The sequence below is a fragment of the Protomyctophum parallelum genome (genome assembly GCF_964188405.1).
Source record: "Protomyctophum parallelum genome assembly, chromosome: 8".
Classification (NCBI taxonomy): Eukaryota; Metazoa; Chordata; class Actinopteri; order Myctophiformes; family Myctophidae; genus Protomyctophum; species Protomyctophum parallelum.
This window is the reverse complement of record NC_139703.1, coordinates 36,181,430-36,208,923: the sequence shown is the minus strand read 5'-3', so window position 1 is coordinate 36,208,923 and position 27,494 is coordinate 36,181,430. Positions and strand designations below refer to the sequence as shown.

Here is a 27,494-nt window from a genome sequence, read left to right as displayed (position 1 = left end):
GCTAAATTCAAGGGTTGCGGGATGTTTCTCGACATTCAACACGTTAAGACTTTTCCCCACATAGCAGCAGCACGGTGCAGCACCCCACTTCTGAATGTTCAGTGACGACAGATGAAGTACTGCGTAGTGCGGACAAGGCTTTGACTGATAACAGCTGCTGAGGAGCCCGGTAGGACCATCAACCTCTTGATCTTTTGACCTTTCCCTAAAAGTGACTCCAATCAGTGTCCTGTGCCCAGCGTGAGGCGATGTTTGAAGCGACCTTCCTCCTGCCGAGCCGAATATCAAATATCCAACCAACCATGCACACCCCCACCCCCATTTGAGTCACACAACAAAATCCCAGACACAGATAGACTGCCTTTACGCCAAATAAATTATCCGTTTAATGTATTGGTTTTCCAAAGAAAAACTACTTTATCTAACATGAAGGGAGTCTGATGCAATGCACATGTCCTGGGCCTGGTGAGAGCAGGAGTGGACCTGGTGAGACGTAGGAGGGGCCCGGACAGGAGTCAACCCACAGAGCCTAGTCCTCGCACCAGAATCTGGTTATCCCAGTCCCGGCAGAGTAGTTCCGGAGCGCCGGATTGTGTGGCCTTGCTCATTCCCTGATGGACTGATCGAGGGTAGCTATTGGGACGTAAGTCGGGATTTGATCAACCCCGGCTGGGTCACCTGAGTGAGGGGTATGATGTCGGTAGACCCGAAACCCTGTTGACCTCAGGATACGTCCCAGGTGCATCCATGAAACCCCGTTGACCTCAGGATACGTCCAGGTGCATCCATGACCTCAGGACACGTCCCAGGTGCATCCATGACCTCAGGATACGTCCAGGTGCATCCATGACCTCAGGATACGTCCAGGTGCATCCATGACCTCAGCATACGTGCAGGTGCATCCATGACCTCAGGATACGTCCCAGGTGCATCCATGCCATGTGTTTTTAGTTATGAAGTGAGAGAAAGAAGGCAAATATATAAGGATTACTCACGATACAGGCAGCCGGCCTCCCCGTTGAGTTGAGACCATCCGGGGCAGCACTTGTAGACCGTCTGGTAATCCTGCCTGTAGACTTGTCTGTATGCAGTGTAGTACGCCGTCCTGTCAATCACAACAAGTATGTCCATTTAAAACCCCTTTTTAGACCTGGGCTCCATTCTACAAAATGTCTTCTAAATCATGAAAGTTTTCCGGAAAAGCCCTATGTTTCTATGTCAGTGGTGCTCAAACTATGCCATGTCAAGGACCCCCAGAATTATATGTAATTGGCCTCCGACCCCCATCTGAAAATATGTTGTTCCAGGGACGCGTGTGTGTGCGTGCGTGCATGCGTACGTAGCATCCGTGCGTGCGTGTGTAGTAGCAGAGGTTTAACTACGTTTTGGACATCACATGCCCTTAAACCACACAGAACCCCTGTGATATTTGAAGTGTAAATTATGACTTTGTTCAGTGGATCCAAATATAGCATTTATAGCAACACGTGTGTATGTGGCGTGTGCATGTGTACGCCTGCGAGTGTACACATGTATACGAGTACAGTGTGTCTATGCGTGCGTGCGTGCGTGCACATATGTCATAATCATTTAAGCTATTTTCCGTTTAATAATGCTTCTAGAAGTGGTTTCTTGGATTATGAAGAAAACAAACCTAATCTTGACAGATAATCTGCCCTAACCTCTCCCACTCTTTTAAGTCACGTTAACAGCATAATAATCAGCAAACATCTTCCCAGGCTTTTAAGCGACTATTTCAAAGTGTGAGACTACGAGGGCTCTACTTCAGACTGTGGTGTTGATCCCTGTACTTTAGAGCCCCCTCTCTCATTGCTCCATAGTCATTAGGCGTCGTGGTGGAGGAGGAGAAGAAGAAAAAGAAGGAGAAAAAAATGGTTTGTTTACGGCAAGTAATTGTGGCCTTGGCTGTGCCTTCAAAGAACGCTTTGACTTTGTACCGTGGTAAATATATACGGAGAAAGCGGGCAAGAGTGGCACACACAGAAACACTCAAAATCCCTGAGTGTTAAAATTAGCCTTTACAGGTCCAAAACGGAGGATTTTGTAGTGTAGTACTAGTGACTCACATGGACAGTCAAAGGGGATTAGGCACTGGGAGTCTCCTTCTAAAGGTATGTGGAACCCTGGAGACGCCTGTGTGAGTTAAATGGCTGGTGAATGCTGGTGAAACAGGGCGACACCTTGCACTTATACCTGTATGAGAGGACCCAATGCGTTTGATCACAGAACACAGAAGAGAAAGAGAGCGAAAGACACAGACAGACAGGAATAATTTAAGTGAAGGAAAAGGGAGGAGGTGAGGGAGCCAGACAGACAGACAGCATTGTCTGGGATATTATATACCAGGGTGGAATTCCTTACGGATGCATGGGGTCCCTCTGCGTTTAGACTTTTACGTTTTTAACTTCGCAAGTATTACTATGTCAGTATAGAAAGTTAAAACACAATGTTCTCTAATCTCTACACAAAATCATACATATAGGCCACTAAGGCCAGGGCATTATACTCTTGCCAGAATGTAAAGGAACACTTTGCCTTTACAGCAGTACGTGGTACTCAACCTTTTTGCACCACATCAGAAAATATCTGGCTAAAATACTACCACCATAATAACTAGTGATACAGGGGCGTAGATGTGCCCCCCTCCTATTCAGCTATGCACAGTTAACACAGGAGGGAAATGCAATTTATTCCTTTATAAGCCAATAATGCTGCTGCGCTGTCTATAATCACTAATCAGTACAACTGATTAGTGGTCATTTCTAATAATGTGATTAATCTGTTCTCAAATCTTCTATTAATGGCCAGGTGTGATGTCATGCTCATTTCAGCATGGCTGGAGAGCATATTTCAATGAATTGCTTGGTCAGAAGAACTACCTGTACTAATTCCACTTTTGTCTTTTGTTGGGCGACTCCTCTGCGTACCACCAGTTTTTACACGTACCACAGGTTGAGAATCACTGCTTTACACTATATCCGTCCTCACTCCTCACTAGTGCTGCTAACTATAGGATGGTACCATGTAGGGCTTTAAGCAACTAGTCAACTATTCGACTAGTACATCCACTAGTCGACCTTGTTGGGTGGTTGACTAGTTGATAATAAAATAATACGTTTTTTTTCTCCTTCTCCCCCCCCCCCCCCCCCCCCGTTTTTGTAGGCCTAAAGATCAGCTAGAATGCTAGATTATAGTCACCAATGTACACAGTTTTTAAATGTACAAATATCATAATAAAGAAAACTAAATACATAATAGGTAGTTAAACAACTAGTCGACTAGTAAACTAGGCAACTAATCAACTAGTAAAGATCACTAGAAGTGAAAGCCCTAGTACCATTTCTGTCGACTCTTTCTGTGTTTCAGAAGCGGGATGTTGATATGTGTATGTTGATATGCTGTGCGATAATGCAGTGGGTTTTCAACCCTTTTCATATCAAGTTATTATTTATTTGGCATTTGAGCCACGGTGGACCACCATTTCATGAGATTTAGCCTCAATTTAGCCTCAATATTTTTGTTATCATGATATTTTGTCCACAATTCCATGTTGTATTGATGTGGTACGATATAGGAGAGAACAGGCAAACGTTGATCAAAAATAACACTTACAGTATTCTTCATTCTCTAATTGTGTAGACTTCTTGTACATTAAGTAATGAAAGATGTTTAACATTATTTTAACTTTTTGAGAGTGTAAAATGAAACCAAATGGACCCGTACGGGTCCATTTGGACCACCTGGAACCCCCTCAAGGACCAATGGTGGTCCCCGGACCACTGGTTGAAGACCACTGCTATAATGCATCATGAAGTTCTATTGGCCAAAATGGGAAAAGGCACAGAATTCCATTGCACTAGATGTAGATTCATTCATATTACTGTATACATTTTAATTCATTGATAGAATCATATATCTGATATGTTCACTCATTCAGTTGGAAATAAAAACGTCTGGGTTTCTGAGGCTAGTCATTCAGAGACGCGGTGCAGTTATAGGACTAGAATCTAAGGCCATGATTTATCTTTTTTATCAAAAGATAGATTGTTTATTCTTATTTATCTGGGTTTGGTTCTAGACTCTCTTATACCTGTATACCTTCACCTGTGTTTTCATTATCACTGCTGCTGCTGCTATGACAGCTGAATTTCCATCCAGGACTCAATAAAGCTTTATCTTCTATTATTCTCGTATATTAGCTTGGAAATCCCCCTCCAATGATGTCATCGGGAGGTCAATCTTTCAAGCTATCCCGTAGCCACACCTCTGAGACACAGAGCGGCGCAGACAGAAATGCTATAGCATCCTACAGTGAGCATTTAAGCCCTCGCTTAAATTATAGAGATAAGGTGGAGGAAAGGTGAAAGGTGTTCCCTTTAAAACATTTAGACCTGAGGGCGATTCTACAAAACAGTTTTCTGAAAAACCCATGTTTCTATTTCAGTCGTTCTCAAACATTTTCATGTCAAGGACCCCCAAAAATATATGTAATTGGCCGCCGACCCCCGTCTGAAAATATGTTGTTCCAGGGACCTCCCAGAAGCAAAGATTGGAGTTAAAAACGTTCACTGTGAAAGAATATATATTCAAAGATTTGCACTACATTTTCACGATTTAAAAGAAATAGCAGACATACAAGCTTGTAGATCTGCCATTTTTCAACAGCTAAAGTACAACATAATTCTTAAAACACCAAAATGGGTTCCCGCGCGAAATCGGTTAACCCTCACGGTATAGGAGGTGATGATAGCGCCCATGCAGTGTTCAGAACTCAGATCTAGTTATTACTGTAAAAGAACATACTGTGGAAAGGGTAAATGATAGATACTGTAGGGAGAGAGAGAGAGAGAGACAGAGACAGAGACAGAGACAGAGACAGACAGACAGGGTAGTGTTTTGGGTACATTACTCACCTCCTCTCATATCCCATGCACCACGTCTGTCCCAGGCATCCTTGCTTCCACACCTTGACCATGCGTGTGAAGGCCTGCACACAGGGCTGCCTCTGGGCAACCAGCGTCACCTCCCTCTCCACGCACACGTTGGGCCTGGATGGAAACGGTGTAAAAAAAAAAGAAGAAGAAAATACTTAAGTTGTCAAAATGTTCCACTGTGTTGTACAGATGGATAAGATAGTGTTCTACCAATTTATGAGGGCTGTTGTACCAGGAAATGTTTTAGTGAAGACAGACAGGACAAGGCTTTCGTGAGACTTTTTTTTTGTTTTTCGGGCCCTCTACAATGTAATGCCCGTGGGGGCATTTTACTGAAAAATGTCAGGGTGCTTATGCTGTCTATTTTGGGGGATTTTAAAGGACTTAGGGGGAGAAATTCCACATGCACTACCTGCTCTCTACTACACACTTCAGAGGACAAACACAAGACACACAAGACACTACCTGCAGTTAAAACGCAAAGCAAATGTTCAATTAACATGTGCTAGCTGTAAAAGACATGAAGGAAGCTGGCTACTTTAGATTTTATTTTATTTACTGTTAATAATTCCAAATCAGAAAAGAAAACTGTGTCCGCGGAATAAAACTAATCTTCAAAGGTTTGTAGATGTGTGTGAAGGCGCAACAAAATCATGAAATTCAAACACTAATGAGGTCATGAATCTGTTGTGGAAAAATAAAAGTGGTTATCACGAACAGCATGATTTACAAGACAGCACACGTCAAAAGATTTATAGCATCCTTAACTGGGAATACTCTAATGACATGGTTTCAGGCATCTCCGCCGACTCCGCCTATACTGTGCACACGACTTTCTATATCAGGAAAGAGAAGCATACAGTTACATTGTCACCCCAGGTATAGAGCAACGTAATCTTACAGCTATTCTTTCCCCTCCTGCACACAATAGTCTGTCTGGGTTTTACAAGCAGTCTGAGTGCTATTGATGTCGTTCGCACCATTCCCCGAATTGCTCGCAGTGCTCCGAAACTGTCTCAAATGTGCAACTGGATATGACAGACTTGTGGAGATTGCTCTCCAAGGGCAGACAGTGTGGAGCGGCTTTCTAGGTGTTACGCATCATTTATAATCCACTGTACAACGGTGTTGCGCAGGGGACGTGCAGAGAGTGTTAGAGAGGCAGGGGCTGAAATCCCGTAAAAGGGCACTTTTGGACAAAAAATAAATAGCGAAAATAGCAGATCTACAAGCTCACACCACGTCACGCTGCGACGCGTTGAGAGCTTGTAGATCTTCTATTTTCGGGGGGCAACCCAGTACTCTTTAGCTATAGTGGAGATGCGGTGTACGACATGGATTTCTAAACATATTTGTTCAACACAAAATACTATGTTCGAGTTCAGGAGACTTCGGGAAAGAATTCTCCTGAATGCTGCCTTCCAGAATGGCAAGGTTGGAAAGTAGTGTCATTTGCATTTCTTTCACTATAGTAATTAGTTGCATTCATGGTCTGGAGAAGGCAGTTGTTTTACAAATGGGTAAAAGGGCAGGGGCGGCCCAGGCCGTAGCGTAACGGTCTGGGCACCGGACTGGTAATCCAGTCGCAGTGTGCCGCGGGTTCGACTCCCGGACCTGACACGGCCTTTACTGCATGTCATCCCCCCATCTCTCTCCCGTTTCCTGTCAGCCTACTGTCTGTCCCTTCAAAAATCAATAAAAGGCGTAAGCCGCAAAAACAATATCTTAAAAAAAAAAAAAAAAAGGGCAGGGGCTGAAGCCCCCTTTGATGTATATGTATATAGACACACTGAAGCTCACCCATGATGTGGATCTGCTGATCGACACACGACACAGTCGTACGCTAGCGTATAAATCATCTAGAGTTGTTCGATACCGATACTGGTATCGTTTACTTGGACCGATACCACCCTCAAGTACTCGTACTCGGAACCGGCCCCGATACTCTGACCCGAGTACCAAAACATCCAATTGACACTAGGCTGAACAAATGCAACGGGAGCAAGTCTGACCCAACACTGCAGCAAATCGCCAAAAACAGCCGATCTACAAGCATAAATGACAACTGACAAGTGTAGATCAGAGATCCATTTGCATCTATGAGAAAAAGGGGGTAAAATAAGTTACTCGACAAAAGAAAAGTACTCGTATTGGTACTCGGTATCGACGAGTACTAAAAGTTAAGTACAATTAAGTTTAAAAAAAATGTATCGGGACAACTCTAAAATCATCCGTCATGTGGAGATTCTCTTCTCCAACCACGGGATCATCTACAACCACCACTGATAAACTAAACAAATCATCACAGAGCTGCACGTGGACCCGTTTTTAGAAACGGAACCAGCATGGCTTACATACAACAATGAAATGAATGACAATGGCTAAAACACACAACAACGCCATACTGTTTTCAACCCTTTTCATAAAAAAGGTCCATTATTTATTGTGCATTTGAGCCACGGACCACCATTTGATGACATTTAGCCTCTCAGACCCAAAACTTTGAATATTTTTGTTGGAATTGTCGTTGGATAAGATTTCGTCCACAATGCCATGCTGTATTGATGTGGTACCATTAGGAGAGATAACAGGCAAACATTGATAAAAAATTACAATTCTTCTACATTCTCTAATTGTGAATACATCTTGTAAATTAAATAATGCAGATGTTTAACAATAATTTAGATCTTAAGAGAGTGTAAAATGAAACCAATTGGACCCGTACAAGATCTATAAGGGTCCATTTGGTTAACAACTCTCCATCATTTACCTGGGGACCACCTGGAACCTCCTCAAGGACCACTGGTGTGGTGGTCCCCGGACCACTGGTTGAAAACCACTGGCCTAAACACACAACACCAAATATTGTTGGAAGCGTTTGGTTGATAATTGCCAGGTTTTTACCCATAATATGGGTAAAAACCTGGCAATTATGCCAGTCAGTCACATAATATTATTATGTGACTGACTGGCATTTCCCTTTTGAGAAGGTTAAAACAAGCAAGTCCTTGTCACACAGATAGGAATGCAGCATCATCATTAAATAATGCAGTACTGGGTCTTGTACTGGGTCATAATATTATTATGTGACTGACTGGCATTTCCCTTTTGAGAAGGTTAAAACAAGCAAGTCCTTGTCACACAGATAGGAATGCAGCATCATCAGTAATCTGCAGGGTATAGCAGGGTATAATCATGGGAATTACAGTACAGTCATAGTGTGGGATGCAATAAAGAGCATGGTGTTCAGACGGTAACAGGTACGGTCGCCTTTCCATCTCGCCCCACTACTCTACCTAGCTGTGAATAACAAACATAATTCATGTTGGTGATTATATAAAAGGTATTATCATATTAATGTATCATTGTTAAGTTCACTCTGTATATCCACGGGCTGGCATAATAGCATGATTGATGATGCCATTACAAAACATGGGCTACATCATGGAAGAAATGTGTTTAAAAACAAATTTAACTGCTAGAAGGTCCTAAATTAACTTAATTAAGCAGTCACCATCTCTGTGTCATGTTATTCTTTCTTAATTTTACACATTATAGAGATCGACTATATACAATCAAATAAATCTGTATATACAAGATAATTTCAGATTTCAGAGAGGGAGGGAAATCCTAAACTGTTTTAAAACATTTTGCGGGGGCGAGTTGGTAAAGGGGCGAGTCGTTTGGTACACATTATTACTTCGACCTGTCATACTGTGGCTTTCTTGCCTCTCCGAGAAATGTGTAAAAAAAAAATACAGCCTTGACACAGTGCTCCCTCTCTTCAAACCTGTGTCTTTACTTTAGGCTGTGGTTGTTAGTTTGGGACCCACATAACCACAAGTTTGTGCATGTCCAGGTAAAATACAAATAGGCTAATTTATTCTCCTCTCTGCTGTAAAGTGACATTCCTAAAAATGCTGAAGCTATGAATGAAAATGTGTTGAGAATTTGCTGACTGATGTGGAAAAAGTTAATGTCGTTCTTTATATAGCAGTTACAATTGAATAGCCTATTTTGTCATACTACCTGAACTACTATAGCTTTTTATTTTGTTCCATTAAATATTTGAGGATACAGACATGTTATACTCACATATAGGGTTGGAGATTGTTTGCAATACCATAACGGGATGCAGCAGCGGAAACCTCACCGAGAAACAGTAGAAAAAACGAAAAAGCAATAATAATATCCATAATTTCGACCTCCTCTTGCAATATAATGGATTTTTTTCACGAATAACGCTCTAAGTCATTCATAAATGCTCACTGCATGGCAGGATTTTCACCATAAATAATAATAAAGGTGGGGGGGGGGATCCAAGGTATCAAATTGAAGAAACTTTTTAAACGGCTCCCAAGAAGTTCGGCTACTGTATAAAGTGAGCGACACACATGTTGCAGCCGGCTCGCGTATAGTAGTAGTAGTAGTAGCAGCAGCGGCGGTATTTGAAACACTGACACCACCAGACACAGATCACCACCTCCACTGCTTTTAGTGCAGAGATACTATGCTGTTGGTTGGACGCACATGCGTGCGAGAGAGAGAGAGAGAGAGAGAGACTCGTGGAAGCTGAAGTGGTTTGACTCCCATTGACTTGGTAATGATGTCTGGCAGGCTAGCCCAGTCAGGGGAGGGTGGATGGGGGAGGATGAGATGCGGCCGGCTGCATGCCTGCCTGCCTGCCACAGCCGCCTATAATAAAAGCCTTAATTTATGCGTCGTTTATACCAGTGGTTCCCAAACTTTTTCATGTCAAGGACCCCCAAATGGACACCAATTAGCCCGCGGACCCCCATTTGAAAAGATATGCCAAGGACCCCCATAAGAGCATATTTTTACGGCTATAGCAGTGATTCTCAACCAGTTCAATTTCAAGGACTTGACATGCAATTAATGGTAGGGTCCATTTGGTTCCATTACACTCTCTGAGTTACAGACCCATAACTTAGGGAAGTTAGGGTCCATTTGGTTCCTAGCTATCATTTAGCTGGGGACCCCCTGGAACTCCTTCAAGGACCCCTGGGTGTCCCCGGACCCCACTTTGGGAATAAACGTTGGTTTATAGTACACCGTACGTGTTTATTTGGGACGACACACTTTGAAAATCACGAATTAGGCAGTTATAATGAATAAGTTCTTTTTTTTTAAAGCGACACCTATCGTGCGATGGAGCAAAACATATTAAGCTATAATTGATTGAGTTGTGTGCTTGAAATGTAGCCTACTGTAGCCTAATTCTCCAATCTGTTTAATAAATTAATCAATCAATAATAGGGGCTATAGCTAATGATATATGCTATACAAAACTTCTGAGGAACACACGTCATGAACAACGATATATGTCTCGGCTCTTCTTCTCACACCTGTTTATTAATAAAGGAAATAGGGTAGCCTACTATACAAAAAGTAGCGTGCTTTAAGCTCTTGTACGTCTTACCTTTAGTTGTGAATGAGTTATAGTATATGGGGGGACTGGGGGTGGTCTCTTCTCCTTCTCTTGGTCAAACAGCTGATGATGTGGTCACTGGTCAAGGCCAGGGCCGGGTCAGTGGGTCAGCAGCAGCAGAACTCATGGGTTACTGCTGTCCCCCCCCCCAACAGGGTTCACTGTATGAATACAGGTTACCCACCATGGTCCATTGGATGCATGCCTTTTAATGGCCCAAAAAGTCAGTCTCCATGGGCCATATAGTTTGCTACGCAACACGTGCGCTCCCGCTCCAAAAAACTAAAGTCACGCGCGCACGCCGCACACCGGCAGCAATTAAACAAAAAACGACGACCATAAACATGACAGGCCTTCACCTGATGAAGGCCGTTCACGGCCGAAACGTCGTGTATACCTACTAATGGCGTTTTAAATACAATAAAACACTACTGGAGCAAAGCCTGTGTGCGGACTACTTTCTTCACTGTAGGCCTATGTAGTCCAGCACCCGCACCAGCCAGGAACTGGATGTGCGCAAGCCACCTGCGTTTTTAAACTAATTATTTTGTTTGTTTGATACTGTTTCTGTTGTAATAATTATGCCTAATGATCAATTAATATGTAGCCTATAAGTATGAATTAATGGCTTGTGCTATATTAGTATTAGTTGTATTAAACCGAGGCACATTAGTGCACCTGCGTGAATGTATTGAGTCCTGTGTGAAAATAGACGATGTTTTGCCGACACCTTGTGGCCAAAATAAGAACTTACCGCTCCATTTAGGGAACGCTGCAATGTGCTCTTCGGGTGACGCAACGAAGAGACATGGCCTCAAAGTAAATACATTATTTAAGTTTAGCAAACATTGACAGGGGTAAACGACATTCACAATGATTAACCACACTTTCTTTTGCTTAAAAACTACCAGCTACCAGATACATTACAATTGAGTCTAGGGGAGTCTAAAGTGAAGTAACTTTACAAATTACCACACTCCCTCCTTATCGGCACAACGTGCCCTTTTACCTCAGAGAACACGCGACTACTACTTTATTATGCAGTGGACAACACAAAGATTAGTACTAGTAGGCCTGCACACACTCCGTAAAACACGCGTTAGCAAGCACGTTTTCACGCATTATTCCCCGGCGGTTGTTGGGTTAGTGAGAAACATGTCTTCTCAACATGTGAAAAAGCCCGTTTCCCTGCTGGGAACCATGGCGTTCGGAGGGCGAGCCACCGCGGAGCAGAGCCTGGAGATGGTCAGAGCGTTCCTGGACCGTGGGCACAATGAGGTGGACTCAGCCTTCATGTACACGGGCGGACAGGCAGAGACCATCATAGGGGGCATGAATCTACCAAAGACAGGTATAGTATAGTGTTATTAAATAATTGTTATGTTCTGGACAAAACATGATGGCAGCAATGGTCACGATACATGCAAAACAAGTTATTGCTAACGACTGCATACGCATTCAGGCCAAGGTTTCAATTCAAATGTAGACTACTTTAGTTGTAGGCTATACTTGTCAAACTTGTGCGAGTCAGAGAGTCGCATCTTATTGGCTGTGCACAAGACTACAGAGCCTCCCCCGACATCAACTAACTTTCGAGACTTTACTTTAGGGCTTATAGGCGCAAATTCGTCCAATCCATGGAGTGGACCATAGATATATATTACCGGTATATGTCTATGCCATGGACATGCATTAGAGCTATGGACCAGAGCTAGCATTACCCGAGTCCAGAATTCCTGTGTGTAATGATTTAGCCAATGCAGCACAATTTGCTCCCCTTTTGTGATCACGTGAAGACCACGTGATCACAAAAGGGGAGCAGTGGTTCCCAAAGTGGGGTCCGGGGACCCCCAGGGGTACCTGAGGGAGTTCCAGGGGGTCCCCAGCTAAACTCTGAGAGTGTACAAATGGAACCAAACGGACCCATTCCATTTGTACACTCTCAGATTTTACAATATAAATTGGGGGTCCCAGAGATAGAAATGCCATTAAATGGGGGTCTGTCCGTAGACTAATGCATGTCAAACTGGGGGTCCTTGAAATTAAACTAGTTGAGAATCACTTCTAGAGCCGTACAAATCTTCTCTTATGGGGGTCCGCCAGCTCATTAGTGTCAATTTGGGGGTCCTTGACTGTATTGTCCTTACTGTATTGTAGGTCTATACTGTACAAGGAGGTCCATGGTCAAGTTGGTCAAGCCGCCAGGTTATACATACATGATTTATTACCGCCTTGAGTTAATGATTGTTATTTTCTGTGTGACAGTGAACATAGCCACCAAAGCCAACCCCTGGGAAGGCAAGACACTGACGCCAGAAAGTGTTCGTTCCCAGTTGGAGACCTCCCTGAACAGGCTAAATACAGACTCTGTGTACCTGTTCTACCTCCATGCTCCGGACCACCAAAACCCCATCCAGGATACCCTGAGAGCCTGCCACGAACTGCACAAAGAGGTACACACACATAGGTAGTAGTAGTAGCTAGCTACAATATTCCCTATTCTCCATATGCAGACCTAAAGTACTGCACCCTGGTGCTACCTAGGTGCAACTTCCAATGACAGCCCATCCAAACAGAAAAGTCCTATCTAATTGTATTAAATAACGTCAAACTCACCAACATCGCAGCTGTACGGAAAGCTTGAATTATTCTCTTTCTATCCTCAAAGTGTTTGTTTCATAAAAATCCACTGTAGACATGTTATGAGCTACTTTGTGTCCTTGCAGGTGATTCTTTTTTTAAGTGCTGGAGTTTGGAAGTGCTCGTTAGATCACCTGTTTTGAATTGGCACATAATGCAAGCAGGGCTGACGCTTAGCATTTTTCCAAGTAAGCCTGAGTTGAAAAATCTAGTAGCACACAAATTATTTTAGGAGCACGATGAAAAGTTATGAAATAATGTGTTTTTGAGGGGCACTAGCCCCTCCTATATACAGCTTTAGTCCCCACACGTCTCAATATTTGCCATTGACAATGAACGGAGAAATTAGGTCAATTCTGCTAAATATGATGTAAATTAAATCATGATGTATGATGATAAGAGTGCCCCTCACTTCACACAGGTGTGATTTTTCTTTAATAAAGTGATATGAGGTAGGGGCAGGCAATATGACAAAATATTATATCACAATATCTTTTCAGAAATGATCACAATATTGATATTCATCTGGATATCATATTTTTTTATATAATCTATATAATCAATTTGTTTTATACTGATAGACTATTAGTTTGGTATGCAGATAGATAGTCAATTCATTTTATGAATGGATGGACAGACAGACTATCCGTTTTTATCCTGCTGTTCTATCATGTGACATTTAGTGCAGAGGCTACTCGATGGTGAATTAGTAATGTAACATTCTCCTTGGCTTTGACTGCTTCAGTTCAGACAGAACATCGGACATATAGGCTACACCTCGGCGTGGTGGAAGGAGAAGGTGGGGGGATCTTTGCCTTTTTTACGTTGCTCGTTATGCAGGCCAGTGAGGCCACTGACTAGCTCTGGTCCATAGCTCTAGTCTAATGCGTTGCATTTAGAGTTATGGACCTGAGCTAGCCACTGACTAATATATTCAGCCAGGTCGGTCATTCGTATTGCGCTGCGCACACGCTTTTAGCGAGGCAAGGGTTGTTTTGGTATATCAATCAATCCGTCCACTCCATGTGCGTGCGCACGTGCACTCTTTACGTGCGCGGCTGCACGCTAGGGATGTGTAAATGTGTCCAAAATGAAAATCGATTTGTATAATTCAATATTAACGATTAATCGATTAATCGTTTTGGGGGGGGGGGGGGGGGTTTTGTAACTTATTTTTTTTTTTTTTTTAACTTTTTTTTTTTTTATGAACCCTACAAATAAAAAAAATCTTCCCCCCAAGGGGTACCTAAGTCAAAAAAGTTTGGGAGCCCCTGATGTAGTTGATTAACAATAATTGTAACTCTTGAGAGTTAATAAGGGTCCATTTGGTTACTAACTCCATCTTTTAAATGGGACCACTGGTGGTCCCTGGACCACTGTTGATCCAATTGATCACCATAGCAACCCCAGCCTAGGCCTGATTAGGTAAATTCCCAACACCTGCTAAATCCTCCAAACCTGTATATTGATTGGAATCAATCTCCACTCACACTCCTCTCATGCAGCTACACAGACACATCCCAGGCACACTTTGGTAGGCCTATAGCCCTGTCCTGTTTGGATGACAATATTGCCTTTCCAACAGATTTTCATTTAAAAAAAAAAGAAAGAAAAACGATTATCGATTATTAATTTTCATAATCGATTTCGGGTCCTATCAACGATAATCGATTAATCGGACCCATCCCTACTGCACGCTGTTTCACCCATGTTTGGTTAAAAGTTATATCAAGTGATGTTTTAACATTACAAACTTTCTAAATAACTTTAGTATTCAACGTGTCAGGGTCCTAGCAACTCCTTCTGTCTTCTGTGCTACCATGCTATTCTGCTGCGTTCGCTCCCGCTGCTGACAGGGAAGAGAAGAGAACTGAGCAGCAACACAGGGAGGGGCTGGGCGGTGGGAGCAAAGGGACAGATATTCAAATGAACACCGCATTGAGCCTCGACACGTTGTTAGCTTGTAGCTCTGCTCTTTTTGGCGAACGACACCGCCGTTCAGAAATATAAATGTAGGTATAGAACCGCGACTATAGAATGTGCACTTGCTGTAGACAGAGACTTGTCTTTATCACGATTGAATGGTCAAATCCTGTAGTCGCACCTGTGCTACAAATTGAATTTTACAACTCGCACAGTGATATTTTTTGTCGCAAATGCAAGTACCTAGTCGCACTGTCGAGCCCTGCAAGAGGCAGCAGGACATTGCTTTACTGAAAATGATGGCAACATGGCTGCGGTCTGCAAAAGGTCAATAGATGTAATGCAGGGCTGCCATATTTCAGAAAATGTCAAGAGTGAGACTCTAGTGTCTTAATGTGTGAAAAAAAATTGCTTTTTTAAATGTTTTTAAATGTTTTTTATTTTTTTAATTTGGCCCGTTTTAACGTTGATATTGAACCTTAACACTGATGTCTTCACCTCCATGCCAGCTGCTCTCCCTGCACTGACAGCCTCGGAGCCTCCTCATGCTTAAAGTAGAAATGAAAAAGATATCTATCTATCTATCTATGCTCCTCAGACCCAGCCAGCCAGCCAGCAAGCCACACACATAGTACTCAGACCCAGCCAGCCAGCCACACACATAGTGCTCAGACCCAGCCAGCCAGCACGCCACACACATAGTGCTCAGACCCAGCCAGCCAGCAAGCCACACACATAGTGCTCAGACCCAGCCAGCCACACACATAGTGCTCAGACCCAGCCAGCCACACACATAGCTCCGTAAGGGACCATCAAAAAATCTTCAAAAAACTGAAGAGGCTACTGGAGATTGGAGAACCTGATTTGGACATGATCTGATGCAGGACAATGTCACTATGACAGAAAGAGAAGATGGGTCTGGCCACATTCATTCACCCCATAATCTCAGTGGAAATTGGGGAATATGTCAGAACTTACAACTTACTCACTTGTTGTAACTTGTGGGGGCTATATTGTCTTCCATGAAAAATATTTCGAAGCGATGTTAAACTCCGCATGGCTCATTTCCATGCGTCACACAGTCAGGGACCCTGCTGACGATTTGGTCCACTGTTTACTTTACCCTCCTGCATATATCAGCGCTGTATGCAGATCGGCTATTTTACCGCTTGAGCGGACGCACACAGGAGCGTGCGTTATTACGCGGCGGAGCCGCAGAGAAAATTGTTATTTATCATTATAATGCGTGTGAAATGGCATGTGTGGCGTGGTGCATGGTAAAGGGTTAAATTGCGTGACTGTCACACTCAAAGGGTGAGACATGGCAGCTCTGTGTAATGTAATAATGTTCCTTCACCCAAATCTATCTATGCAACACCGTGCACAATCCAGTTATACTCAAGACAAGGCCTAATAACTGCATGGCTTCCATGTGGATGTTTGATGTCATGGTCATCATGGCCCAAACTGGATCTGAGATTATGAACATCAAAAAACCACAAAATATATTAAAAAAAATCACACCTGTGTGAAGTGAGGGGCGCTCTTACCATCGTAGATAGCCCCCTTAGATAGCATTTCTGTATACTGTTTCTGTATACTATAATTGCATTGTATATAGTCATAGCACGCCATAGTACATATGTATAGCATAGTAGTATATATATAGTTTATATGTATAGTCTCATAATATAGATATTCCACTGTTACTTTCTTAGCTTACGCATGCATGTTTTATGATAAATGCTTTTGTGATGTATTCCCATGCTTTTGTTCTTGATTATTGTAAGTCGCTCTGGATTAAGAGCGTCTGCTAAATGCCTAAATTGTAATTGTAAATTGTTATCGTACATCATCATGACGTAAAATATAGACACTATGCCTATTTGCTCAGACACCGACGTAAAATTCTCCATTCATTGTCATTGGGAATTTAATGTATGTGTAGGACGGAAATCTACTATCTAACATTCAGTTAGATAACATTCAATTCCTTGGCCTACTGACAGTGTACAAGTAATTAGGCAATAGGCACCAATAGGTCGAGTTTAACTCCAGACAGACAGACACACACACACAGTCACAGACGTAACTGTCACACGCATGATACACCCATGATACACCCTGCAGTATGGATGATGCAGGTACCACTCTTTATATGGTGCTTATGATTATGTATGTTGGCGCTTCTGAGTATCTGAACACTGGAGGAGGTAATCTCAGTCTGGTCATTCTCAAACACTGGAGGTAATCTCAATCTGGTCACTCTCGATCTGGTCGCTATACCTCTAGAAGACTGCAATTTTTTACCCTTTCTTACCCTTACTGTAGCTGCACCACAAGTGACATCATCAGTACACATATAAAACTTCCGAGATAACATGTTGGCTTGTGCATACAATTCACAATACTGTCTCAATGATGCTTAAAAAGCATGTTAATCATGTTGTCTTGGTGCAATGACAAAGTGTGATTGAATTTGAATGTGTTTCCTTTCAGGGGAAATTCAAGGAGCTGGGCTTATCAAACTATGCATCATGGGAAGTAGCTGAAATTGTGTCTATCTGCAGACACAACAACTGGATTGTTCCTTCTGTCTACCAGGTAATTCGGCACACCTCACATTTCTCATGTCAACCCATTAAAACAAGTTTTAGCCAACATTTCACGATTAAACTTTGAACCCTCCCCAATGTCCCATTGTAATTAAACTGTAACCACTCACTGGCAGGGAATGTACAATGCCACTACAAGACAGGTTGAGACAGAGTTGCTGCCATGTCTGAGATACTACGGAATAAGATTCTATGCATACAACCCTTTAGCAGGTACTGTGGATTTCTCACTTCTTCACTGTTACAGTTTAAATTTGCTAAAGAGAGATGCTTGCATAATATTTGCAAAGAGTAGTGTTTTAGATTATATAATGTTATTTATTAAAAAATATATTAACATTTGACATCTAAGCCTTCTTCAAAATAAAATGTACTACTAAATACTGTTTTAGGAGCTTCTTCCTCTATATAGCCTACTGAGGTTTGTACATACAATGCTTTTCCTGTGGCATGAAACCCCATATCTCCAGAGTTCTTCTAACAAGAGTATTGAATAATTCATAATCCTACCTGGGATTAAAATGTCTACATAAAATCACCTCTTTGTGTGTGGAGTTTGCGTGTTCTCCCCGTGTCCCCTAGGGTAGGTACCCTCACATAAATCATGCAGTAATCCTGGTCTCTAAAGGCTCATACATAGTCTGGATTTTCGAACTACAACATGACGTCACGAGCCGCGGTGAGAAGAGAAAACCACGGCCACCGCTCCAGCCCTTCTCTCTGTTTTTACTCACCACCGCTCAACGTTATTTCAGCTCCGGTGGTCAGCTCACCACCGGAGCAGTGGTCACCTCACAACCAAAAATACAGACTATGAATAGGCCTTAAAACTACCTCCCCCTGGCCAGCCGTGGCGCCTGATGGAGGGGAAAGGAACTGGTCGGAATAACATGTTCCTTCCACTCGCTGTGTCCGGCTGGGGAAACTCCCCCCTGTCAGGTGAAAAGAAGCAGCTTGGACTCCTCATGCATAGAAGGAATCTTGGGGTTTGTCCACTGCCCCCCCAGGTTGGCAGAGGAAGTGTATTTAAGCAATATTACACGAGAGGTTGTGGTTTAACGTGATTATTGCCACAACAGTGATGCGGTAAGGAACGAGACGAAGTCGAGTTCCGCAAGCATCACTGAAATTGGGTTGCAAAATCGTGGGATAAAAACATTTAACAACTAGAAAAAGTGCCCTTCTGGGCACAGGTCTCCACCAGGTTATCCACAGATCCGTGCAGTTAGAGGTAAAAACACTTTACGGCCAGTTATAGCGCCACCTTGAGGTTGAGTTGAAATTGTTGATGTGGCATTTTGTCCTCGGCCTAGTGGGAATGTGGGTGCACAATTTCACGGAAATCACGCGATGTGTTCATGATTTGCAGCATTTTGTTTGAAACTGAGCACTCCTGTGAACTTTGGAAGCCAATCTTAACCAATCAGGATGGAGTGTGAGAAATCTGAAAGACCGGTTTGGTTGAATGGCTCTAGAGAGACTGTGTACCAATTTGCGTGATGTTTGGACAAAATCTGTAGGTGTGCTGTGCAAAAACTTGTTTTGCACAAAGCGGCCTCCTGGTGGCGCTATAACAGGCCGTTCTGGAAGGTTTGGGGCAGAGGTTCATCGTTGGCATCCAGGGAGTGTGTGTGCAAAATTTGGCATCGACCGGGTAGTTTTGCACAAAGCGGCCTCCTGGTGGCGCTATAACAGGCCGTTCTGGAAGGTTTGGGGCAGAGGTTCATCGTTGGCATCCAGGGAGTGTGTGTGCAAAATTTGGCATCGACTGGGTTAACGGTGGCCGAGATTAGCTGCTAACGGACACACACACACACACACGGACACACGGACGGACGGAGTGCAAAACATACTCTCTCCCCATGCCTTCGGCCTGGTGGAGACAAAAATCACCTCTGAGATAATGGATGTTATGGTGGTTGATCCTCCTCCTCTTCCTCCACCAGGGGGCCTCCTGACAGGGAAGTACCATTATGAAGACAAAGACGGATCCCAGCCTGCAGGGCGATTCTTTGGCAACAGCTGGGCTGGAGCATACAGGGACAGGTTAGTTAGAAGGCTCCAGTGTTGTTTTTGGCAGCAAATTTCTATTTTAGTTTTAGTCAGTCTCTTGAATAGTTTTCGTTTAGTCTTAGTCACATTTTAGTCACCTGGAATGTTTTAGTGTTAGTCTAGTTTTAGTCGACTAAATCTAGTTGGTTTAGTCGACTAAAATGTATTTTGGCGGGCCTTGATGCCGTCGTAATGGCTGATTTTACACTTGCTGAAAATAGCTCACAACGCGTAGCGCTGCGACACGTTGTGAGCTTGTAGATCGGCTATTTTCAGCACGCAACCAAGTGTAAAATGACTTATACTGGATCTCTTTTCCACTAGTCCCTTCCTAACATTTTAGTCTAGTTTTTATTTGACGAAATTGTCAATATATTTAGTCAGTTTTAGTCATCATAGCTTAATTTTCAGTTAGTTTCCATTTAGTTTGTCATTGGAAGAAGGTAGTCGAACATTTTTCGTATTCATTTTAGTTGACGAAATCAACACTGGAAGGCTCAAGGCCACCATTTCTGCTTCAGGTTTCCCTTCAAGCTATTGTAAAGGCCTAACTCCTAAGGTGAATTATTTTCATGTCTTTATGTATCTAATGTCTCATCAGATACTGGAAACAGAGCCACTTCCAGGCAATAGGTCTGGTTCAAACCGCTTTGGAGGCCGTTTATGGTTCAGAGAAACCCACCATGACCTCTGCAGCGATACGCTGGATGTACCATCACTCCCATCTTAAGGTAGAACTGTGTAAATACACTATTTGCAGTTAATTTTATCATTTGAAGATCATTCCCAGTTTTATCGTGTTGTGCCAATGTAACTGGCATGTGCATTACTGTGACTCAAATCATTAAATTAAGTGGACAGATCAATGTAAAGATGGGCATTGCCCTAAAGTTTTAGCCATTTGGTAAATCATACAATTTTGTAGACCTTTATGCTTTAGTTATTGCCAGCTTTTCTAACAAAACACCCAATTAGTACAAGCGGATGTTGGGAGTTATGTCTTGATTGCATACAGTACATGGTTTGATATCCTGGTCCTTCTGGAACCATTTGCCATGTCTTCAATACATTGCAGGGCGATCTAGGAGACGGAGTGGTCATCGGCATGTCTTCCATGGAGCAACTTGAGCAGAACATGTCTGCCTCAGAGGAGGGTCCTCTGGATGAGCGGGTGGTAGAGGCCTTCAAGCAAGCTTGGGATCTGGTGGCCCACGAGTGTCCAAATTACTTTCGCTGAATACTGTGAATTACAGCCTGAAATACCTTTTACATTTTCTGATCTGTATAATGAGTGATTTGCAGTATCAGTTGCCATTTGAGTTTCTTTTGTTTTTTTAGAACATGACATGCAAGTTATGAACAGTAAGTTTATTTCAGGAAATCCCACTTGATACAGATTGTATTTAAGAATATTCTTAAACTTACATGTGAAACTTACATGTATCAATATATCACATTACTTAATTGTAAATATACAAGTTTGATGCAAAAATTACTTTCTGGAGGTGTCTATCTTAAATAAACTGGTCAAAACACGTCGCCCCTCAATCTTGTTACAAGAACGATCTATGGTTCAAATCTGTTCACACTAACCTGACAATCCTGTAAATTTCGGTTGTAAAAGGACGACTTCACGAGGACAACTTGGTCATATAATGCTCATATGGTACAATTTGTGACTACCTCGTCTGTCTCAGGAAGACTGGGCAGTTCAGTTGATGGGGAATACCAAGCTAATAGGAACTGCAGTATTTCTATTCCTTTAAAGTTTGCATGTTATAATGGAAGCCATTGTTTGAAAGCTTGAGGCGGTTTTGAAGTGTCCACATCTTAAAGGACCACTTCACCACTTTTCAACCTATCTTCATATAATAGGTCCTCACTAATAAAAATGATAATGGCACGATTTCTTTCCTACTCAGTCTCTCATAGGAGGGCTGTGGGCAGTTTAGAAACCGTCTTCCAGTGACATCATTAGGCAGATTCGTTTTTAAACAAGATTTCTTTACAAAAATGTTTAGATTTTCATTATCGTGAGAACGATGGCTTCCATTTTCGCATTGCAACTTTTCAGGACTAGACATCGATGTCACTGGAAGACGGTTTCTGAACTGCCCACAGCCCTCCTATGAGACACAGACCGAGTAGAAAAAAACTGCGCCATTTTTTCAAGATTATTAGTGAGGACCCATTATATGAAGATAAGTTGAAAAGTGGTGAAGTGGAAAAAACTCCATTCTGTCACAGGAATTCAAAAATGTCCTCTCTCCACTACTTATTGAACAACCAGAGATATATATAAGTTCAGACATACATTCCAAAGTGAGAGACAGATGTAAGTGAATGCTTCCAGGTGATGAAATATTATACCATAGGCATCAGTTTCCACTGACCACTTAGGTTCCCGGTGTGGGATCAAATATCTCTCGGTAGCTTTAATTTCAAGGTCCAGAATAAATGGCCAAACCGGTGACTTAAAAGTAAAGTATGGAAAGTTTTCCTAAGTTTCAACGGCATCAGCATCATCTTCCTCTTCATCTTCCTCCTCCTCCTCCACAGGTTCTTCCACGCCAGTGAAGTTGTCAAACTCGCCCGTTTCTGAATTCCACATGCACTTGATCTGCACTCTGAATTCAGCCATTTCATGACCAAACAGTTTCTGTAATTGTCAAAGCACAACCAAGCCCATTACCCACTGATGGCATGTATTTATCAGATTTCTCACAGGCCAAAGAAAGGTCAGGAACTCACCAGAATACGACACTGTTCAGGGGTTAGGGTTTCACCCTCCTTACACACTTGATGTTCTTTTAATAGTGTTACCACCCCTAAAACAAATAAATCACAGATTACCATTAAAACACTTTCCTCCCTAACACGACTTACACAAGTTAATTGACTAGAACAGCTTCCCTTCCAATAACGAGTTCTGTTTTCATTGTTTAATTCGCGAGTGGGATAGGTGACGTGTTTTCATGACCTCATTGCAAAAAACTCCGTCTGGCATGCAAAGGGTTCTGGGAAATTAGAATGCATTCCAATGGCGGCGGTGACGCGCAGTCGCGTTTCTTCTCCGCTCTATTGTTGTTGATTGCCACTTTGGAATATTTTTCTACACTACGACAAGCAATTACACCCTTTTAAAGCAGATTTTCATGACAAGCAACAATCAAATTGGCGCAGTGGCTCTTCAAAAGGTTAGTGTAAACTAGGCAGGGAGATCTGGAACATGATTGTTTAATCACAACTCTAATCTTATCTTGTTGGATTTGTGCAAGACAAAACAAAAAAAATCTTGTCGGATAGGTTCAAGCTAAAGGTGATTTATACTTAGTTTGCCATACAGTGTCGCTCACTGAAAATAGATAACCAACTACATGCTCACAAAACGTCGATGATCTTGTAGATCTGCCATTACCGGGTGACAATTAGGCACTTAATCAAGTATAAAGTAGGCATTGGGCTATTTGTCAATGCTATCCAAATATACATGAATACACTACCTTTCTTGAGAGCAGTGGGAAGTCCCAACTGCCTCAACTGTGGTTCTATGGAGTGAGAGAACTGTTCCAAGGGTCCTTCATCCAACACAACGTCCATCTGTGCCTGGTTACCTGCCCGTGCAAAATCCATCTCTTTGAACTGAGTAAAATACCTGTGGACAGAGGACACAATTTGGAGAACATGAACAAGAATAATTTACATCTCACACTCAAACATACTGGTATGTATGCGTCTTCTGCGACTCGGAAAAAGAAAATTAACCCTTACTTACTCTTGAACTTCATCCTTGGTTTTGTTTGTGAATAGCACACCCACTTCTCCCCGCAGATATTTGCAGACCTAAAAAACACCATTAAAAGTACCGACTTAAAAACAATAGCCGATTTACATCACGAGGCCAGGATTAAAGGAGAATTCCATGCTAGAATTCTTTCTTACCTTTATTTGTAGTCGTTACGTCCCCACCAAAGAGGTCCAGGTGTTATTTTGTGCAAAAGTGCATTATTGGCTATTTCCCCAAATATAAGCCCTCAATGGGGGTTGGGTTTTTGTGCTAATTTGCTTATTTCCATCGAAATAAGTAGTAAAGTGTGCCGATTGGGATACTATTTACATTATGAAGAGAGGATATATACAAAACAAAAAATTTGAGCGATGGAAATAAGCGAATTAGCAATTGGGGCAATAACATCCCAATGCCCCATTCAATTCAATTCCTTTCATTGAGGGCTTATATTAGGGGAAATAGCCAATAAGTTAGACGCAAGCTTGGCTCAGGGAGGAGGATGCCCCTGCCATGCAGAGTCCAAGGCACTTTAAATAATAAACATCATATCCTGTGTTTGTAAAACAGGGGAAATAGCCAATAATGCGCTTTTGCACAAAATAACACCTGGACCTCTTTGGTGGGACATAACTACAAATAAAAGTAAGAAAGCCTTATAGCATGGAATTCTCCTTTTAAGGTTCTAATGCAGATTACAACAATCAATCCAAGTCCCTTGACGACATTGCACTTACCTTGTGCACATTATCTTTGTACTCGTCCGTTTGACCTTTCCCCAGGGCGATCATCATAACTTTGTTTTTGCCAAAGAAGAATCTGTGAAAATTAAGTACATTTCAGTCAAAAAGATTAGCGTTATTATGACACTAGTTAGTGTTATTTTGTTAAATAGCTCTATTATTCTGATAGTAATCATTGTTATGTAGACTAGACTAGACTAGATAGACTATGTTCAGGTCTCCCCAGCTCTAAAAAGAAAATACATTTTCAGGAGAGAACTCACAAAGGAAAAACTAATTAATGTTGAAGTAATTAAATAAACAAATTAGCAGACAAAGTTGAAACTAGAACACTAGAACATTAAAACATTTTGCGGGGGCGAGTTCGTAAAGGGGCGAATCGTTTGCCATTTGTCTATATTAGTATAGCAATTCAATTCGCAATTTATTTGCATGAGGAACATACGTTTACACTGCCAAAGCAAATGTCAAAATATAATAAAAACTGTTGAAAACGTGTATATACAGTTGAAGGGCATACACTTACAGCATGATTTTGTAAACAGAGCTGTCACATTGTACACTTATACAGGATATAAAAAGCTTTTTTGAAGTTTTTTGCAGAGTATTAAAACACATCAGATTTAAGACGTTTAAAGATAGCAGCGCTGTTTACAAAATTACACACACACACAATATATATATATCTCTCAGGCAGTGTTGTTTTTGTCGACTAAAAAATGTTCACCTTTGTTCACTGACAGAAACTAAAACTAAGCTATGATGACTAAAACTAGCTATGATGACTAAAACTAAATATATCGACTAGTGGACAAGAGATCCAGTATAAGTCATTTTACATTTTACACTTTTACACTTACATTTTACACTACTACAGTTGTTGTAAAATCTGAAACTAAAACTAAAATCTAATTTTGCTGCCAAAAACAACTGATCTCAGGTATAGCAGTATAAGGGTTTATTTACCTGCTATGTTTCCATGCTGTCCTGATGTCTTTGAGCTTGTTGTTCCTCATGTTGGCCACAGAGAAGATAAACAGATGCTTGTATATATCCACACATTTTCGCAGCTAAAAACAGCAGGGAAAGAAGATCGTATTCAGTAGGACGTACACTAGTACGCCGGTATATTATATTTTTGGGTCATTAATTACTGCATCAGCAGCACCAGCAGACAGACAGCATAGTTCAGATACTTACTTCTTCAATTAAACTCTGCTTTGTCGCAAGCCCCTTCTTGGCTGTTTTCGTTAACGAAACTGGAGAAGAGACGATTGAAAAACATTACCTTTCATGTCCAACATTACCACCATGTATTTGCTGGCTTAAGGCTAAATGTATTTATCATGTAGTTTTTTACATTGCATAGCAGGCCAAGCTAACGCTAGCTTACTTTAGTACTATGTCAGTGTTAGGAGATATATATCTTGAATATGTGATATGAATGACATTAATGTCTGAACAAGGTCACGTAAAGTAACCGTTTAAAAATGTTACGCTTTTCATAATGGACATGTTTAGTGTTTGCTTACTTTTCTTGTCCCTCTTTGACTTCGGCATGGTTATCTTTCACGTTGTCTGGAAGAAGAAGAAACGACGTCATAGCGGAGCGACACGCACACGTGAAGAGAGGAAGGACCCCAAATGTTTAAGCATGCTGACCTAGGTGGTGCCTGCCCTAAAATCAAAAGACATCATAAATGTACTGTATGCAGTACATAGGCCTACCCCCTTTGTACATACCCCCCACTGTATGTTTCTTTTCCCTTTTCACCTTCTTTATGATGAATTCCTGTTCTGTTCTTTGGCTATAAGTGTCTATTTGTACGTCTCTAAATGTTTTGATGAATTGAACAAGGTGGACCCTCTTGTAAACAAGTTTTGCTTTATTGGGTCGTCCACTCACAGACAGTTAAGTCTTTGTATTGAGTTGTGCTTGAAATCAATCAATCAGTTGGGGGTAAAAGGTAACACTACTGATGTACTACCAGAAACACTTTGCTTAAAATGTGAAAATTAATTTTGAACGTATTTGTATTTAATATCAGACCTAATATAAAGCCAAACCTAAACTTGTCAGTGGAACTGAGTTGCTAGGGAACCGCTTGCGTGCTGTCCAAGTTTATTTTCCTGTCAGCTGTCAGCTACTGATATTCATTCACTCACAGTATTCACCTCTGTGGTTTTCAACCCTTTTCATTTCAAGGCCCATTTTATTCAGCATTTGAGCCACAGACCGCCATTTGATGGCATTTAGCCTCTCACACCCAAAACTAAAGAATATTAATTGCTGTCGTTGATCAAAATAGCAATTCTTCTATATTCTCTAATTGTGTAGACTTCTTGTAAAAAATTAAGTAATGCAGTTGTTTAGCAATAATGTTACTCTTGAGAGCGTAAAATGAAAAAGAAAAAAAAAAAAAATACAGGTGCATTTGGTTTCATTTTACACTCTCAAGAGTTAAAGATCTATCATTTAGCTGCATGGGGACCACCTGGAACCCCCTCAAGGACCACTGGTGGTCCCCGGACCACTGATTGGAAAAACACCCTGCTGTCTTATACTCTAAGATTCACCTTCACCAACATGCTGTCACCATATAAGGGCTGCCTGTCACACATAACTTTGACCCATTCAGCAGTGGTGTAAAAAGTACTCAATTGTTTTACTAATAAGTAAAAAGTATCAATACTTCAATGTAGAACTACTCTTGCTTTTCGTACTTTACTAGTAAAAGTACAAAAGCATTAAAATCCAAATGTACTTGAAAGTACGAAAAGTTAAATTCTCAAATGCATTTGAAGACAGTGTGCGGGTGTTTGTTCCCTTTTCAAGTTCTCAAATGTAAAAAAATAAAGCTTTTGAAAATAGCACATCTACAAGCTGTGGATTGTGAGCTTGTAGATCGGCTATTTTCAAAATGGCCGAAATGTAGGCCTATATAGGGTTACTGTATGTTTTGTGATAATAAATAATACAAATCTACAAAGTAACTAACTAGTAACTAAAGTGTTATATGTGGAGACTGGAGTAAAAATAAACATTTTGGACCTGAAATGTAGTGGAGTGTAAGTAAAAAATACTGGAAATGTAATATACTCAAGTAAAGTACAAATACCTCAAAATTGTACTTAGTTACTTCCCACCACTGCCATTCAGAATATTTATATTGGCAAGCGTATAAAAGACTATAGCCTACTACACTAAAGTAGACCTATGTGCGTACACCGTACAAGGTCTACTCTAGACAATAATATTTTTATGACTTATTTAGCCTGTAGTCAACTTGTTAACCATTTCGACCTGAGGACGATTCTACAAATGTCTTC

The 27,494-nt window shown here is 41.6% G+C and overlaps 3 protein-coding genes across 3 annotated transcripts in view; 1 reads left to right on the top strand and 2 right to left on the bottom strand.

The window, feature by feature from the left end:
* megf6b (multiple EGF-like-domains 6b) overlaps nucleotides 1-9,151 on the bottom strand; it is a gene marked incomplete at its 5' end in the record, with an annotated part of 164,035 nt that extends 154,884 nt beyond the window's left edge. The window contains 3 exons of the mRNA XM_083771715.1: nucleotides 996-1,105; nucleotides 4,935-5,069; nucleotides 9,051-9,151. Coding sequence (XP_083627841.1) covers nucleotides 996-1,105; nucleotides 4,935-5,069; nucleotides 9,051-9,151 — 346 coding nt within the window. The remainder of the gene's footprint in view (nucleotides 1-995; nucleotides 1,106-4,934; nucleotides 5,070-9,050) is intronic.
* Nucleotides 9,152-11,334: 2,183 nt separating this feature from the next.
* Nucleotides 11,335-21,169, top strand: akr7a3 (aldo-keto reductase family 7, member A3 (aflatoxin aldehyde reductase)). The gene is made up of 7 exons (XM_083771710.1): nucleotides 11,335-11,755; nucleotides 12,670-12,857; nucleotides 17,467-17,571; nucleotides 17,699-17,795; nucleotides 19,529-19,628; nucleotides 20,236-20,365; nucleotides 20,710-21,169. The coding sequence occupies exons 1-7, from the start codon at nucleotides 11,443-11,445 to the stop codon at nucleotides 20,869-20,871; spliced, it is 1,095 nt and encodes a 364-aa protein (XP_083627836.1). The 5' UTR covers nucleotides 11,335-11,442; the 3' UTR covers nucleotides 20,872-21,169.
* A 140-nt stretch (nucleotides 21,170-21,309) lies between these two features.
* Nucleotides 21,310-25,748, bottom strand: mrto4 (MRT4 homolog, ribosome maturation factor). Its single transcript, XM_083771711.1, has 8 exons — nucleotides 25,697-25,748; nucleotides 25,365-25,423; nucleotides 25,131-25,234; nucleotides 24,159-24,240; nucleotides 23,410-23,477; nucleotides 23,138-23,289; nucleotides 22,386-22,462; nucleotides 21,310-22,293 (listed from the first exon to the last, which is right to left on the bottom strand). The coding sequence occupies exons 1-8, from the start codon at nucleotides 25,722-25,724 to the stop codon at nucleotides 22,135-22,137; spliced, it is 729 nt and encodes a 242-aa protein (XP_083627837.1). The 5' UTR covers nucleotides 25,725-25,748; the 3' UTR covers nucleotides 21,310-22,134.
* Between the last annotated feature and the right edge of the window lie 1,746 nt (nucleotides 25,749-27,494).

What these genes read in the sequence shown, in the direction of transcription:
- akr7a3 (XM_083771710.1), top strand. Translation starts at nt 11,443, where the DNA reads ATGCAGTGGACAACACAAAGATTAGTACTAGTAGGCCTGCACACACTC. An exon ending in GCCACGAACTGCACAAAGAG is followed by an intron (nt 12,858 to 17,466) that starts GTACACACACAT and finishes GTTTCCTTTCAG; the next exon opens with GGGAAATTCAAGGAGCTGGG. An exon ending in ACCATCACTCCCATCTTAAG is followed by an intron (nt 20,366 to 20,709) that starts GTAGAACTGTGT and finishes AATACATTGCAG; the next exon opens with GGCGATCTAGGAGACGGAGT.
- mrto4 (XM_083771711.1), bottom strand. Translation starts at nt 25,724, where the DNA reads ATGCCGAAGTCAAAGAGGGACAAGAAAA. An exon ending in AGCAGAGTTTAATTGAAGAA is followed by an intron (nt 25,235 to 25,364) that starts GTAAGTATCTGA and finishes TGCTGTTTTTAG; the next exon opens with CTGCGAAAATGTGTGGATAT. An exon ending in ACCAAGGATGAAGTTCAAGA is followed by an intron (nt 23,290 to 23,409) that starts GTAAGTAAGGGT and finishes CTCTGTCCACAG; the next exon opens with GTATTTTACTCAGTTCAAAG.